The 17,043-nt window shown below is 35.6% G+C and overlaps 1 protein-coding gene across 27 annotated transcripts in view; it reads right to left on the minus strand.

Moving 5' to 3' along the window:
• The window catches only part of RIMS2 (regulating synaptic membrane exocytosis 2), a 500,381-nt gene that overhangs the window by 232,448 nt on the left and 250,890 nt on the right, over positions 1-17,043 (minus strand). For 19 of the 27 annotated variants that reach the window (XM_074812830.1, XM_074813239.1, XM_074813084.1 and 16 more), the window contains 2 exons: positions 2,554-2,621; positions 753-872 (listed from right to left, as the gene is read on the minus strand). In XM_074812830.1, coding sequence (XP_074668931.1) covers positions 753-872; positions 2,554-2,621 — 188 coding nt within the window. Of the gene's footprint in view, positions 1-752; positions 873-2,227; positions 2,437-2,553; positions 2,622-17,043 lie in introns of all 27 variants that reach the window. The other 8 variants (XM_074814158.1, XM_074814086.1, XM_074813314.1 and 5 more) reach the window with 1 other exon arrangement.

A 17,043-nucleotide genomic window follows, 5' to 3' on the forward strand; every position in this document is an offset into this window, starting at 1 on the left:
AATAACTTCTTAAAACAAGGACATTGAATCAAAATAAATACATGCTTGCTTCTTTTACTGTGCAAAATTCATTCTTGTTCTTGTAGTAGTATTGCTAGAACTGCAAATAATATCACACAAAAATGAGATCAAGGTATGAGCTAGATTAGCTTCATAATGTTTTCAAATAGTACTGCATGCGAAAGAGATGTAAACACATTACTTTGTGATAATATACAATAAATATTAAATAATTATCTGTATTGTGTATTTAAAATGTAGCAAATAAAACAATCAGAAGGGAAAAAAATCCAGAAACAGTCACTTCCATTGGCAGACTCTGCTCTGGACTGAAATGTCATTAACTTCCAGATGCCCCCCAGATCTTGAAAAGAGATAATTTATTTTTCATATTTCTCCCCTCTTTTGGGGAACAGAAGTTATACCATGGTGCAATGCTCCATACCGAAGAAAACAGACAAGGCTTGGCTTGCCCAGCAAGGATGCAATTAGTACCTTGCAGAGCAGACATTCTCAGCAAACTTGTGAAAACATGTCTAGTCTTTCAGAAAAATACAATTTTTTGAGCCTGTCAGGGACCCTATAAATTTACTCCTGGTAATTGAATATAAAATGTCTCTATATTGTAATTTTGAGAGTAAGACATTATAGATATTGGTATGCGTACACTATATAATATGAGAATACTTTCATTATAAAGATAGCTAGTTTAACTGAGAGAGTTGTTAGTTCCAGAATTATTCATTACCAACCTTCAATCCAAGCATTGCTCCCGAGTCTCTAGGCACGCTTCCATCTTTTAGTCGTTTATTTAACAAAATCCGACCGATGAGACGGTCTCCATCTTTGGATGGTTGCCAAGTTACAGGATGCTATCATATGGTGTTAATGGAAAATACAGTGAATAGGATTTTAAAGAAAAATATCTCAGTAAAACTTTTAATATCCTGATAAATTTTTAAATGCCATAAAAGTATTATGATTACACTAATATTTAATGTAATAGAGTGACAGAAAACTCTGCTGGAAAATATTTATTTGGATATATAGTCCATCAGAATATATGTCAAATATTTAATAACATGATCTATTTTACTAAATACAATTTGTAAATATCTAGAATGAACTTTGTGTCTTGATTAGACAGATATAGACAACTCTACATAGTTATCTACACACAACGACAATCACACCTGAGTACTGACAAAAACATCTGTAGAGGTCAGGTCTAGTGTAAGAGTAATACTGAAATTTAACTCAACACAGAAATTTCATGTAAGACATTTCTTCTTTTTCCACTATTCCAAACATTTCGGTTTTCTCTAAGACTGACAAACATTTTCCATGTTTTACTTTCTCTCAGTGGTAGTCATAAATTAAAAATTACAGAATACGTTAAAAGGTATACTCATTACTCCACTTAAATGTATTGTTTCTTTCTTGGAATAATTACTTCACATATGAAGCATAGTTACAGTGAACATTATTATTCCATAATTATACATGGGCACAGTTATACTTGTATATTGGCATAATTAATAAAATTTTAACATTTTATTTTGTGTAATCATAGCACTTTTTCACAGAAAAATACTATTTCATGCTCTATTTCATGCATAATTAGCAGACACAGACAAATCTGCTACCATTACAACTAATAACTCTAAAAAGATTTATCATAATCTCCACCAAACAGAAAGCAAAAATAAAAAATACCAAAGCAGATGGCACAGCCTTTAATTCTGCACAATACTGCACAAAAATGGCATGGCAACAGAACAAAAGAACAACCATGACAGTGAAAGGGAAAAAAGAAAAACAACTTTTCTGTGCAGAGAGATGTAATTTTCTCCCTTTTTCACCTGGGGTTTAAACTATTAATTTAATTTCAGCCCCAGGAGTTTGAACATAGTAAATCAAATAAGCCAATCAGTAGAATCCTTATTGTTAATTACTTTATACTTGAAGGTAATACCATGACATGCTATTATGCAACCATAAGAACAACATTCCTTTACCCTCTCAATTTTTTTCTTAGGCTGCCAAACAGTAAAAGCTGCAAGCATGCAGAGACTTTTCATTTGTTTTTCTTTTCTGCACCTTAAGAAATGCTACATTATCTCTAAAAACACCCTATCTTTTATTTTATGCACTATTTTAATGAGTGACAGAGAGCAAACAAAGACCAAATGAGCAGGTTAAAATGCAGGCTCCGTAATCTCAGTACCTTCTCGCTATGGCTATGTTCCTCGTTTAGAGTTGTGCTACTACACGTATCTACCCCAGAGTCTTTTATCTGAGGCTCAGACCATTCCAAGTCCTCTTCCAAAGAGTGGCCACCAAAGCACACCATTTTCTTTTGCCTCTCGGATAAGGTGTTAGAATCCGACAAAACTGCCTGCTCACTAGTTTTTCTTTTTCCCCTTTGACTGTCCCCTATAGGTGTGGGATAAAAAAAAGGATACAAAAAAGAAAACATGCAAAGGTGTAAATAAAACAAAGGAAATGTGAAATGATAAAGGAAACTAAATGGTAAGGCTCCACATGTCTCACCAAAGACATTGGGGATGCCTCACTGCTATGCCAAGACGTATGGTCCAACCAGTTGTAATCCATGTCTCCTGCGAGAATCAGACAGACAAGATAGTGCAGTAAAGGAAAGGTGACAGAAAGGACAGACAAAGATACAGTAAAATTGTAAAGACTTCTGGTTATCCTATCTGATTCATAACCTCTGCTAGCAGAACTTGCAAAGCGCTTCCAAGAAAAAGTTAAGGCTCCAACAACAGAGTACATGGGATATGAAATACAGTGAGGAAGGAGGTACGTTTGAGTGTGTCCACGTGTGCATACAATTATGTACAGTGTAAAGCATCATTGCTTCAGAGTTTTTAACTGTTCCTACAACATTACTTACAGTAAATTAAAAGACAAGGCAAATCGTATTGTATTCCTAACAGAATTTTCAGACAAGAATATGGAATGAGTTTTTATCATAATCTAAAGAAACAGTTTTGTTTCAAGGAACGTATTTCTTCGGTTTTCTAACACAAACTAGTATTTATTCTAATCACTTCAATAAAATACTTAAAACAATGGTACTCTATATTCAGCTGTACAGTAGATGATGTTTTAAGAAAGGTTAAATGATCTGTTAAATATGATAGATTGATAAGAAAAACAAATATAGAAAGAAGTTTTAGAATAAAAAGCATTATTCACTTTGCTTGAAATTCCCAGACAGATGTCTACTGGTTAAATATCAGGAAGAATTCTAGTAATTACAGGTACCTTATAACTAGGAAAAAATGTGTAGGGTTTTGACGAAATATATATATATTTTATAGAATCGGAATTTAACCTGCATGGCAGACACATGGTAGGAAGGTAGGTTTAAAAACCAGTATTAAAGAAAAGGTCTAAATTAATACTGCTGTCCATAGAACTGGAGAATGACTCATTATTTTAATAAATCATTCTCTTTTATGTAGGTACTTTAAATTGTACATTATACCCACGCATTTTGTATTATTACACTTCTCCCTCGTTTTTTCCTCACCACTGTTACTACATGTTACATGAAAAATACTTTGTTACTACATGCTACATAGTATTTTGATACTCTTGTGTGCAGGAAAAAATGTTGACTTTTTTGTCGAATTTCATGACCAAAAGAACACTAAATCAAAGTAGTTCTGCTCTTTTTAGTACAGACCACAAATGATATTTTTCTATTTCCATTACTTCAGATCCTGCTTTGACATTGCTCAACCCATTCCTCTGAAGCTACATCAATAAGTTGGTGAAATATAACTAATAGGTCTAATCACAGTCTGAACAGTTGTCTAGAAAATTTTACAGAGAGGATGTGAAGATACAGCCCCATAAAACTAAGCTATAAAAAGCTAATACATGCTTTAGAGAAGTAAAATACAGTCTCCCCAGAGGGATGTTATGTACAATGAGAAATATGATCATTTTTCACCTGTTTTCTCCTAATATATAGACTTGTATATGGAAAAAAAAATCAAGCCTCATTTTCATTTTAAAGAAGGAAATGTACAGAATACAAAGGTTTTATTTTCAAAAAGATACTTTGAACTTAGTCCCTTACTTTTTGCAGAAACATTGTAGTATAGTATATATCCTTTGATTTCATAAATAAATGGTAAAGGGACCTCATATAATTATATTGAAGCTTTAATTCATTCAGATTTTCTAAGTAATAAATAGGCCTGCTGTAAATGTATTAACTGCTTCTTGATTCTCGAAAGGAAGATAACATTTTAAAATGGGAAATTCTCACCAAAAATTGCTTTCTCATGACTGTTAGCATCTTGACTATATTACAGATAAAAGTGTGGCTATACTCCTAAAGGGAAAAGAAATATTCATCTGAAAGCTAATAACATTTTGCAAAAGGTACTTCTGCCATGGAATTTCCAGTGCTGTCTTACCTCTGCTTCCAAAGACATTGCTTCAGGGGAACTGACTGAAATCATTAGTGAGCTCATGAAGATCTAGCCTTTACTGCATAAATATACATTTAGAGATATCCAGAAGATAGCAAGAGTTCTAGTCTGTTGCCTGTTTTACAAACCCTGGTTTTAAAATATATCTAAAAAGCGATCTTAAGTCTCATTACAGTAACGATGACTTCTCAGCTCTAATTGCATGAACTAAAGGCACATGAGCCCATACTCTTTTTTCCCAGCAATTTTCTGTGTCATCAATATAACTGCTGTACCCAAAACCAAAGGCTGACTAAAAAAGTTGTAATTTGGTTCCCTATAATTTGGTATCTAATTCCAGGAGCACTAATTCTAATTCTTAACTATTTCTGAGAAATGGTGTATTTTCATTGAAATGACTAAATTTAAATGTAGATTATCTGCCATCGGGCATTAAGAATCTACCACTGCAAATTACTGGCTGTTTTTTAAGGTTTTAAAATTCTCAGCAACAATCTCGATTATGATTTATAATCCAAAAGAAGCCACTGGAAAGGAATCCAGGAGTACAGCTATTACGTCCTTGTTGTTCTACAGTGAACATAGCACTTTACCTGCACTTTATGAAACCCATCATGGCTTTGCCAGCTCTCCTGTTCATGCCTTTTCCCATGTCTATTATACAGTTTTGTATGAGCTTGTCAAGAGCAAGGATTCCTATCAAACTGAATTTTCACTTGTGTGTCTACAGAGAAAATAACTTCTTAAAAATAGGAAAATAAGTTATTGAAAAGTTGAGGCCACTGAGATATACTGACCATATATACATTTCCACTGCAAATGTGCATATACCTTGTCACCAAAACCTGGTCCAATCTTCACTTGCTACTTCCATGTCCACAATATGTGCATATAGACATACACTCAAAGACAGATATTAAATTAGCTTTACAGTAACTGTACTTTACAGTATAGATGTGCTGTACATATATATAAGTTCATTGTATAGGTGTTTATATAAGCAAATGTTGAGCAGTGTTGGGCTCTAACTGTCTGGCATATGCACACCCACATTTGAAACATACACACTGACTTTCAGTTAGAGAAAGAAATTCTGGATCCTTTTTTTTTTTTAATAGAGCTATCCAAAATAGTAATCTACTTAGATTAATGCATACAGTAATATGTGGTACCACATATTAAGTTATTGAGAGTGATAAATTATTGAGTGATAACTTAAAATTTTAAAACTTCCCATATACAGTAAAAAAAAATACGTTGGTTCTTTTTCTACTAGAGAGCTTCCAGTTTCTCTCTACTCTCAGGGGAAAAAAATTCCCTTAAGGTAAGATTTTTTACTTCCTGTTAGAAAAATTTTACAGCTAACTCTCAGATAATTACATCTAGAGACTTCTAGTCTCCAGTCTTCTAGTTTCATCTAGAGTCTTCTAGTCTCATCCAGTTCTTCTACCTAAATTTTGGACTTTTATTGTACAGATCTGTACATCTGAATTAATCAGCCTGTGTTCCTTTTACAATCAGTGAAGGGAAACAGAACTTTTTAAGGGAAGCTTCATATGACCTGGTTTAGATGTGAACTTCCAGGTGAGATAAATCATACCTTCACCATACCCAAAATGTCTTATTTCTCCTCCACTATTTATAAAGGAGGTCTCAGTGACTCATTCGGATGGTCATCATCTTTTCATCAGGAGGATCCTACTACCCTATATTTTGACACAGCCTCAACTGTTTACATACCCAAAAAATTACCAAAAGTATCACAGAAAGGACTCAGGACTCTTCAAGCTCTCATGGAAGGCAAGTCTACTGGACTGATTTTACACAATTAGAAATACCAAATACTTCTTTTAATATGTCATTTGAACAGGGTATCATATACTCTCCTTTTCACTCTTCACCTTAGCAGTGGTAATGTAGACTAAAAGGATCTCTGGACCAGTTTCTTTGTTCAGGTCTTTAAACATAGGTCCCACACTCATCTGCTGGTGTAACTGATTTCTGTTTACTAAAAAGGTTTCCAAGAATCCTCTCACCCATTAACTACTTTATGCTGTATCCACATACTATATGTGTCCAAGATTAGACACATTTAGCCCAGCATGCCTGAGGCATTAGCACATAGAAATTACTAACATTTTAAAAGATCCAGTTGTTTTGCAGCAAGTTACTCTTTATCAAATGTTAAGCCCTGAACCTAAACCTGCATGGAGGAACACATGCAAAGTTGAGCCTGTTGCCTGATCAAAGCGCTCCCACTTCTTGCTCTACTGTCTTCCCCTCTCCTTTTCAGTCAAGATGTAGAAAGCTGACTTTCTTTTTCATTTAGTTGTGTGTCACAGTAAATACCAATTACTCTAAAATTAAAGTTATGAGAAAATAAGCAACTCCATCCAAAGACTGTTTCGTTCATATCTGTATGAATTTTTTCCATTAAAATATGTAGCTATATGTTTCAAAAAAATTGGCATTGAAATTAGAAATTATAAAGCCCTTCTAGATCACCTAGATTTTGCCCTTAACACTGCATTAAGTCATCTGAATGACAGGTCTAAATAATATAAAAGTTAATAAAATGCAATCAAATTATTATTAATAAAACATTTTAACTTATAAAAATATAACCAGGATGACTGTCTGGAAGCCCTGTAGCATATTACATTACTATGAGAGACATGTATTGCTTAGTACATACACCCACACTTTTTTGGGGTACAATGAATGACTTGATAAGATCACTGGACATAAATTTTTCAGTGCAAGTTCTATAAATATTAAAATCTTGACCAGGTAAATGATTTGTGAAATCTTGTAAAATTAGAAGTAATACATATAAGACACATAGTTGTTTCCCTGCAAGAAAAACTGTTAAACCATACACTTTCTGTAACAAAGACATTGTAGTTTTAATTCTGACTACCAGAGAATGCACTTGCTAGTCTCTTAGATATTTCTCTTCCACAACAGCAGATGTTTTATTATTGAGAATACGCACATTTAGGGTGTGCAGCAGAAATGACTCGGCAAAAAATATCACCTCACTGATAAATTATATAAGCTATAATATCACAGCCATCTTTCATAGAAAAAGGAACAAATATATTACCATGCAAGATACAATCTTATCTAATGTAATTATAACAGCATTCAGATGCTTCATGAGTTCAAGAGTGTGGCTGGATATGAGAAAGGACATATGCGAGGTCCACTCTTATTAAGGTCAGTGAGCTCTATGTGTATATGAAAAGCTTGCATGGACAAATCAGGTTGGGAGAAAAACCACCTCAGTGACCCAGCCTTTCTGCATAAATGGTGGTTAGCTGAAACCTTTGTAAACTTACTGATGTTATGTTTCGCTCATTTTCTTTAGCCAAAACACAATACACAGAGGAAAAGATTTTCTTCTCCACCCAGCAACCCACAGCAATGGGAACTTCCTGTAGCAGTGGGAACCCTGAATGACAACGTGTATTTAAAAGAATTCCAGTCAGTTTCCATTGCCCTTATACTTTAATGTTCGATTATGTATTTTTTGCTTCTTAGAACAGCTTTCCCATCCACAAATACAGTAATCAAGTATCTTTTAAAAGGCATTAAGTAATTTGAATCTAACATACACAGTATGTGTCTACTTTTTCTTGAATGTTGTCTAAGTTCATGGTCAAGCTCAAAACCATTTATCTTCCAAACAGTTTAGACATAAAACACTCAATTTAATTAGCTATTCTACACATACAGAGTCATTTGGGATGCTCTAAGGTGCCCAAACCTTCACATAGTCTATATGGATAACCCACACCCTTTCTACCTAAACCAGGACCTATCTAAACTGGAACGTTCTTCCCTTGGTTAATTAAAAAGATCATCTTGCTTTGAACCAAGTAAAACAAAAACGTCCCTTCCAATCTCACTGCCAAAAAGGACAGGTCATACAACTTTAAAGTCTTCAAGCTGTGGAGTCTATCTGACTACATACTGCATGCTGAATACATACTACATCCCAACTACATGAGCCAATGATTGTGCATCTCTGTCATTACTCAAAGCTACAAATGATTTTGCCTTGCAGTTGAGTATTTTCCCCCTCCACACTGATTTTCAGCATAAGGCTGTAGTGAGCAGAGTACATCCCTTGTCACTTGATTCTCCTCTTAACTGCAAGGGTCCCAGGGAAGCCCTATACCAGAAGGGCTCTGGAGAGAAGTGAAAAGTGGACTACAGCTATTGAAGAACTTTCATTTAAGTAGGTCACTTCCTGTGTTTGCAATACTATCCATCTAGACTGCTGCATAGTGAGTGACTCCAAAGAGGAGCTACACAGCCAGAATTGGCTGGAGGTGATTATATGAGTGCTTAAACAATTGCTTTGTCAGCTCTGGCCACCTCGGGGACATGCTAGCATTTGGTGCAGTAAAGTTGCCTGGGACATATGAAGCACAGAAGTATTTTTCAACAGAGTCACTAATGCAGTTTGAGCACAAAAGGAAGCTTCTCCTTGTAGGTCTTACGACAGGCTTTGAAACTTCCTACAATGCATTTCAATACTTCTTGTTTGGAGATAATTATTCCTCTGGATTTGCCAGCTTTCAACATGGAACAACCTAGGAAAATGTCTGAAGGACCTGGTCCTACCAAAACAAAAGAAAGAAGCTGTTCTTTACATGAAGTACAGTCTTGACTTTTAATATGTGAAATACAGAGAAATGCAGTAATTCGGAGAAAAATGTATCAATCTTCATTAGTGATAAGGAAACTGTGGACCACAGCCTGATGTTTGCACTTAGCCCTGACTATGTAAATCAGTGGCACCTATGCTAAAAGCTGTACTCAAAGGCCTCAAGAGCCTTACTGCTAGGAGATCTTTTGTCAGATCTAGAAAGCAGGCCTTGACTCACTTGTGAGATTCAATGCTGCAGTTCTTAACATAAATCAAAGATTAAGTAGTGCAAACACACTTCTGCACAGGAACTTGACAGTCACAAGCACTAAGAAAATCACTATGCACAATTCAGCAAACACTTCTCATTTGGAGCTTAGAATACTAGCAGATGTTGTAATAAGTAGGAAAGTGTCCCTCCCCTGAAAAGTAGAGACACCCAGAATTCATCTCAGGTAGTTTTAGATTTCTAAAGCAGTTAGTCTTAGCTCCATTCATCTGACTTATTTTATATATCCACAGTGTCTGTTTTTCTTCAATGACTGTAAAAGTCAAGATGATTATCTTGGGTTTAGATGCCTAGTTTGTGGATGTCTACATTTAATCAGATGGAATCTCAGCTTTGATATATGGATCTGCAGATTTATAGGACCACTTCATGTGATAAAGAGTCTAGGACTGATTTTGCGTGACCTTGCATAATTGTCATTGTTAATGATGAACATCCATAAACACTTGAAGTTCTTATGGCCAAGAAAGAAAAACATAAAAGAGAGGCTACACAGTTGGAAGAAGATTCTGAACAGCAGAGTGCTGCATCACACAAGGCAGGTGAGAGAACAAATTGGGGGAGGGGCGAGCACGTAACAGTGCATACCCATGAGGAAGAATGATGACATGGAGAGCATGCAGGTACTGACTAGAGATACCACCACCAAAGAAACTTCTCTGGTCTGCATGGGTCAGTCATTAAGAATTTAAAAATCTCTTGATTTATTTCAGTTTTATTTTTTTAAGTGATACTCTTTAGGGGAAGGTGTATTCAAATTGAAGACCCTGGTTTACCCTCAAACATGTAGCCCTGTTTTCAACTACTACTAGTACTGCTCAACAGAAAGGATATTACTCTCAACAGAAAGGATTATCTAATGTAAAGGTTGAAAGAGTTTCAGCATGACTATTTTGTTCTGGCTCTCTTTCTGAAACTGAGACTTAGCGTCACTGTTGATAGAATATTTACTGGAATTATTTTCTTAAGTATGTTTTGCTGGAAGGATTTAAATTACAGGAAAGACTTTCTTCAAAATTACATTTTGTAAAACAAAATTAGGCTTAGTCTATTAATCAAATATATTTTGTTAAATGTCTTTCCTTGGAATAAATTGAAAGGAAACATAACGATATGGCAAATACATTTGTATGATAAATTGTCTACTTACTGTAGAAAGCTACTGTATATTAAAACCAGTTGGCTGGAGCTAAAAAAATAAAAGAAAAAAAGAAAAAAGAAATACCATAATTTCTTAATGGAAGTCCACACTTGTCAGACTCCCACTGGAAGAGATGCTTCCAGTCACAGCACAGTGCACATACTAGATGACCTCATACACTGAGAGCCATGCCTCTCATATGACACCTGGAGTGTGACCCTATATGTCACACCATGGCCTCTATCATGTGATCTGGTACACAAACTCACACTCTGGGCCACCAAGAAAATGGACTGGTACTGTTAAGAAGTCGTTGGAAGCAGGCAGACATACTGGGGACCCAGTCCACCACTGCCAGTTGACAGCTTATTAATATTCATGTTTCTCAGATTTGCACGTTTGTTGTATGTTCCCTGCTGCTCTATTTCTAATAAGATCAGGAAAAACTGGAAATAATTAAGCATGATATCCTATGGATTCTTCTCTTGTGTGATTAAGCCTTTGTCTTAGAAAGATGATTACACCAAATTACTCTTTTGACCCTCCTTCTGACATTTTCACTTTTCTACTTCCTTCTGATCTCTCTGTAGGAAGTTTTGAGCCTATGCCTGGAAAAGGAAATTTCTTCAGCAGAATACAAAGGAAAAGATGCTTTGCAAAGCTTAGATAAGATGGTATTTCTGGATCATGCCCAGTTAATAAGCAATCGAAAGTAATTTACTACTTTTTTATTATTATTCTAAATAGTCTAAATTTTCAGTCCCTTCTTACAGGACATGCCTTTTTCTTTTTTCTTCCCTATTCACATCTGCAAAGACCACACATATGTTCACAGGCTGACCTCACCTCACACATGTTCCTTGCTTATCTGTCATTACCATTCATCCCTCCACCCTAGAGTTCCAGCTGACAGCTTCATCACAAGTTCTTCACCATCTCAGGCTTGGAACCCATATCAGCAATACCAGCTTGCCTATACCTAAATGAGGGACCCGTTTAAAGAGGAAACAAGCACCATTAGTAATGCAGGGGAGAATAAAACCTATTAATACCATTAAAGAATCCCTTATCTGGCCCTTGTTTCAGCAGCTCAGTCTTCTGAAACACTGTGATAATGTTCCCATCAACTAAAAGTAGATAGCCTAGTTAGGTGTCCTGAATGAGCCTACCTCTCTTCACAGACTAGTCTACTGAAAGTTAACAAGCTCTTGGATATAATGCACACAGGACTTAACTGGTATCTGGAAGGTGAGACAAAACCCCTATGCTTCCCAAGTCGCTGGCTCAGAAAAATGAGTCACCTTGGAAAACAATTGCTAAGGAAGCACAGTTCTGTCATACAAGCACAGAAGATATGATGGTTCTGTGACATGTTGGAGCTGCTGCACAACTAGGAACTGATCTGCACATGCACAACAAATTGCTTCCTCAGACTTTGAAAATAGTCCAGGCAGATTCAACTGTCTTGCTGCCAACAGCAAGACAACAGTAAAACCTGACAAGCCAGTTGGAAATGAGCCTTATAGCACCCTGGAAGAGATCTCAGTTCATAATTGGAGCACTATGAAAATTTGTGAGAAACAGCTGCAATGTTTAAGAAAGAGGTTTGGGTCTTGTATGCTTGTGATACCTATTTCCGTTAGATTTTTCTTCTCATTACCATTTTATTTACACTCACTGAAAGAGGCTTGGTTAAACTGAAGAAATAAGTGCTTCAGGAAAACCCTATTTAGCATTAGTAGACATATTTACTCATGCAGTTCACTTTGTGCTGGCTTACCCATATTCAGCTTTCCACAGATAAACACTCTTTTTACATCCTGAAGTTGTGACTGGCAAAATGACTGTCAGAGTAGCTCCAACAAGGCTGCCTGGCATCTGGAAGTCTCAGGGGCATAGGATTTACTGCACACGCACTGACTCCTAAATGTGAACATATTTCTATTTGGACGTTTTGGACAGACATATGAGCTCTCTACCTTTGCGAGGCAGCATTTAACAAGGTGCATTTTAACTTCTTTTAGAAATGGGCATCTGCTGACAAGGAGTCTATACCAATGTTTTCTTCAAATAATACATTTAAGGCTACCAGAAGAGCTGAAGCCAATGCAAATAATAAAAATATATAATTATTTTCTCAACATGTATACTTATGCATAGATCCTTCTATTACTTATTAGCGACAGAAAAAAATACAGAAAAACTAACCCCTTATATTGTGTACTTATTTACTTTCAAGCTTTAGAGCTTTGATGTCAGCACTAATTATTACAGAAAATAACCCTAAGCTACTTTGAATCAGTGTATCTTAATTACTAAGTAAGCTTCGAATTTACAAAGTGAAGACAACAGGAGACCATGAAAGACAGCAAGGGAATGGATTCTTTATGAGATGTGATGTCAAATTCACAAACAAGAACATAAACTTAGCATGTCACTTGTACTCATGACAGAGCTGTATGAATTTCATCAAGAGAACAATCAACCATAAGTAATAGTGAAATAGTGAACAAGTCAGGAAGGAAAGGAAAATCTTCTTAGCTTAGTTTTAAAGAAACACAAATATATTACTTCATAATAGCTTTCAATATTTTTATCCCCGGAGTCACACAGAGATAATCCTAATGAAAGGAGGCACTACTAACATAGAGATGCCTCCTACCATAGGCACATCATTATCTAGAATCAATTTCCATCATCAGCCATCAGCCACCCATATATTATGATTGAGGATCAGTCAGTTGTTTCGTTGATCACATGTTTTTCCTTTCTCTCCACTACTTCCAGTCAGGATGACTGACATCTTGCTACCAAAAAGTGATATTAAGAAATACTCTTCTTGAGATTTTAAGTATGAGATAATCAATATACAAATAATGTATCTGTGAATAATAATAATAATAATTGTTATTATTAAATAGAAATATTTTAAATGTTGAAGTGAAACAATTTGATAAAAGAATCAAACCAATATCTATATTCCAGGTCACCACTGGCTTTTTCTGATCAGTTATTAGGTTTTGTTTGGGAGGAAAAAATATTCTCCCTTGGACATAGCTGTTGTCCTGCAAGGAGAGCTGGAGGGAAGGGGTAAAATAAAAAAGGTCCATATTTTTGAGCATGGTATTCCCATGATGTATTACAAGCTCTCAGTAGGCACAGAAAAGGACTCTAAATTCACTCTAAATGTCTTGATCACTGATAAGAAACACACAATTTAGAATAGAAATAAGAATAACCTTAAAACCAAAATCTTCTGTATTACATACTTGAACAACTAGGCATTTTGAACAGCAAACCACCACTCAGGAGTTAAGGTGATTTATTTTCTTGTCTGTAACTCTCAGTTTACATTATGCAGAAAGCCATAGGCAAATTTTAAAATTCTACCTAACAATCAAGATGGAAATACAACTACTGTGGTATATGTCACCAGTTTAAGATTAGACTATTTCTAACAAGGAAATACAGCATTTCAATACAAATCATAGCAGTTTTTTTCTTTAAATCTGATCTAACATTTCAGGTGTGGAACACTAACAACAGCCTTTCTGCCTAAAAAAAGTGTAATTTTTAATTAATTCAACATGCTACCTTCTCAAAACTGATTTCTAAACTGCAGCAGATACAGCATAGGCTCATTTCACTGTTAAAATGATTTGATTTAAGAAACAAGAGCTTAATCACAGCAGTAAATCCAAAGTATTATCCACCCCTGGCAGCACACATGCCATAAATGGTCTAGAAACATGCAGTGCATCTGCTGGTTCAGTATACTGGAGTGGCAGCAAAAAAATCAGTGCGACAGGGTTTCTCAACACCTTGACACTGCAATAAAAGCCTCTGTAAACTAGTAATTGGATCATTAATTATTGATCTCTCCTTTAATATTCATGAAGAAGAAAGTCATTGATATATGTAAAAACACCTATTGTTTTGAGTTTGGTTACATGTTATTTTCGTCAAACCACCTTCTTTGAAGGAAATTAATTACCTCCTTAAAGAGGAAAAGAAAACCTGGAAATGAAACTCCAGTGGATTCCAGAAGTAACAATCATAATGAGCTGTCTAATTTAGTTTCATACCTTCTATGCACAAGTTGACAGTGTGATACTATATAATCAAATTAGTTTAGAGCAATGATCTGTTATACCTGGTTTACAGTTTTAAGAACAGATGTGCAAAAATAAAATACCAATGACCATGGTTGTTTTTTAAGACACCTCAGCACCACCAATCTGATTTTGTGCCTATATATGTTTATATATACATAGGTGCATGCAAGAAAATTCACACATGTGTTACACTAAGAGGAAGGTTAAGTTGCAAAATGAAATAGTCAGAAGGTAAGGATGATAGGAGGCTTAGTTTGTGTTGTGGTTTGAACTCGGTTGGCAGCCAAACACACCTAGCCACTCACTCATCCTCCCCCTGCCCAGGGAATGGGGATAAATTGGAGGGGTAAAGGGACACTCAGGTTGAGATAAAAAACAGTTTAGTAACTGTAATAAAACAGTAACAATCATAGAAAGTACGAACTGGTAATGCACAGTGTGATTCCTCACCACTTGCCAACTGATACCCAGCCCATTCCCAGCTAGCGATCCCAAAAAAAAACCCCAAGATCCCTCAGTCTCAATCCTGGAAGCGACAGAGAACCCTCACTCCCCTTCCTGGCCACCCCTCCTTTATATACTGAGCATGATATTACATGATAAGGAATATTCCATTGGCTAATTTGGGTTCGTAGTGCTCTGGCTGTGCCCCCTCCCAGCTTCCTGTACACCTATGCATGGACAGGACATGGGAAGTTGGAGAGACCTTGATCTCCTAGCAACAACTGTAAACATCAGTGTATTATCAGCATTCTTCTCACTGAATCCAAAACATTGCACTGTTCTAGCTACTAAGAAGAAAAATTAACTCTATCCCAGCTGAAACCAGGACAGTTTGCCAAGAATCATTAATTTAATCCCTATACCAATGTGTTAATGTATAATCTTTCATAATATGATGGCAAACTCCCCCCATCTCCCAGGACCACTATCATCTTCTGTGCACAGAACAAAGGGTGTAGATTAAATAAGTAACTAATCAATATCTTTGTTTCTTCAGTTAATGGCCCCTTTCATTAGTTACTGAACATAATCTAAATGCAGATCTAAATACAAAATTATTTGTCTCCTGAGAGTATTTCTCTGATGCTAGTATGTTAGTTCTGCAGGAGTCAGGGTTAAATTCAAGGATTTTTCCTTTGTGGCCTGTCTGCATAATGAAATTAAGTGGATGCTACAATTACCCTCTTTTAAAATGAGCTGCTGACACACAGACATAGAAGCGAAAACTGTGAAATGTTCCAAACAATTTTCAGTGCCAAACTTGAGAAATATAGGACTTAATTTTTCTTCAATAATTTCTAGGTTTGTAGTTAGTTCTGCCCTTTCCTACTTAGTAAATAACAAGAATTTATAAAAATCTACTTACCAAACAAGTATTAAATTTTATTATATGATTAAAAGCAAAAAAATTCCTCTTCCCCACATCCATCCAGCACTGTTCATGTCTATGTATACAAACTGGATGAAAACCTCATTTGAATAGAAGTTGTCCAAGGATGTTCTTCAAAGAGAACCAATATGGTTAGTAAAATCTTGTGGAGATATAAGGGTAAGATTGTTAAAGTTATATATAGAGAGACATATAGATACATTCACATTCCAAAATTAATTTTGAATCCTAATGATAAGTGGATTTCTTAGCTGTAATTTTCAGTGTCTTCATGATTTCAAAAGAATACAGAACAATGGAAGAAGGCTCCACAAAAGAATAGTTGGTTGATGTTAGCTCTGTAATTATTTCATTTAGCTGAATACATAAATAAGCATGTTACTCAGGGACCTTTCCACAGTCAACAAGAACTACTCCCATAATTATAGCCTTCATGGTAGCTGAAGCTGTAATAGAAGTTACATAAAGGATTTAATCACAGTCTCCTGTTTTTATAGGATCACAATTATCCAAAAATATATCTCCTGAGGCTAAATATTTCCAGAATGAGTTTAAGCAAAAGGTCAGTATTTTTCACTAATTTTTAAGGAAAATTCCCTCATATCCTCTACTTGTTCATCTTTAAATTTCTGGAAAGTTGAGGCAAGAGGAGAAATATTCATAATACTTAATGTCTGCAAAACCAGCTGGGAATTTCACCTCATAAATTGGACCAGGTCCTATATTATGGAGACTCTCATTGCAGAAAGCAGTCCTTCAGCCAGTGTAACTTGTGTAGCTCACACCAAAAGACTTTTTCAGAAGCAAATAGTGTAGATCAGCCTGGACCACCATTCTCTTCTCCAGGTAGAAGAACTATATTCACAGAATAGAAGTTGCACATTTCTGATGTACTGCTCCAAATGAGGTTAATAACTCATTCTTGTCACAAATGTATCAAGGATAACAAAGCAAAATCCTTCAAAAGCCATCAGGT

This window comes from Strix aluco, chromosome 1 (genome assembly GCF_031877795.1).
Source record: "Strix aluco isolate bStrAlu1 chromosome 1, bStrAlu1.hap1, whole genome shotgun sequence".
Classification (NCBI taxonomy): domain Eukaryota; kingdom Metazoa; phylum Chordata; class Aves; order Strigiformes; family Strigidae; genus Strix; species Strix aluco.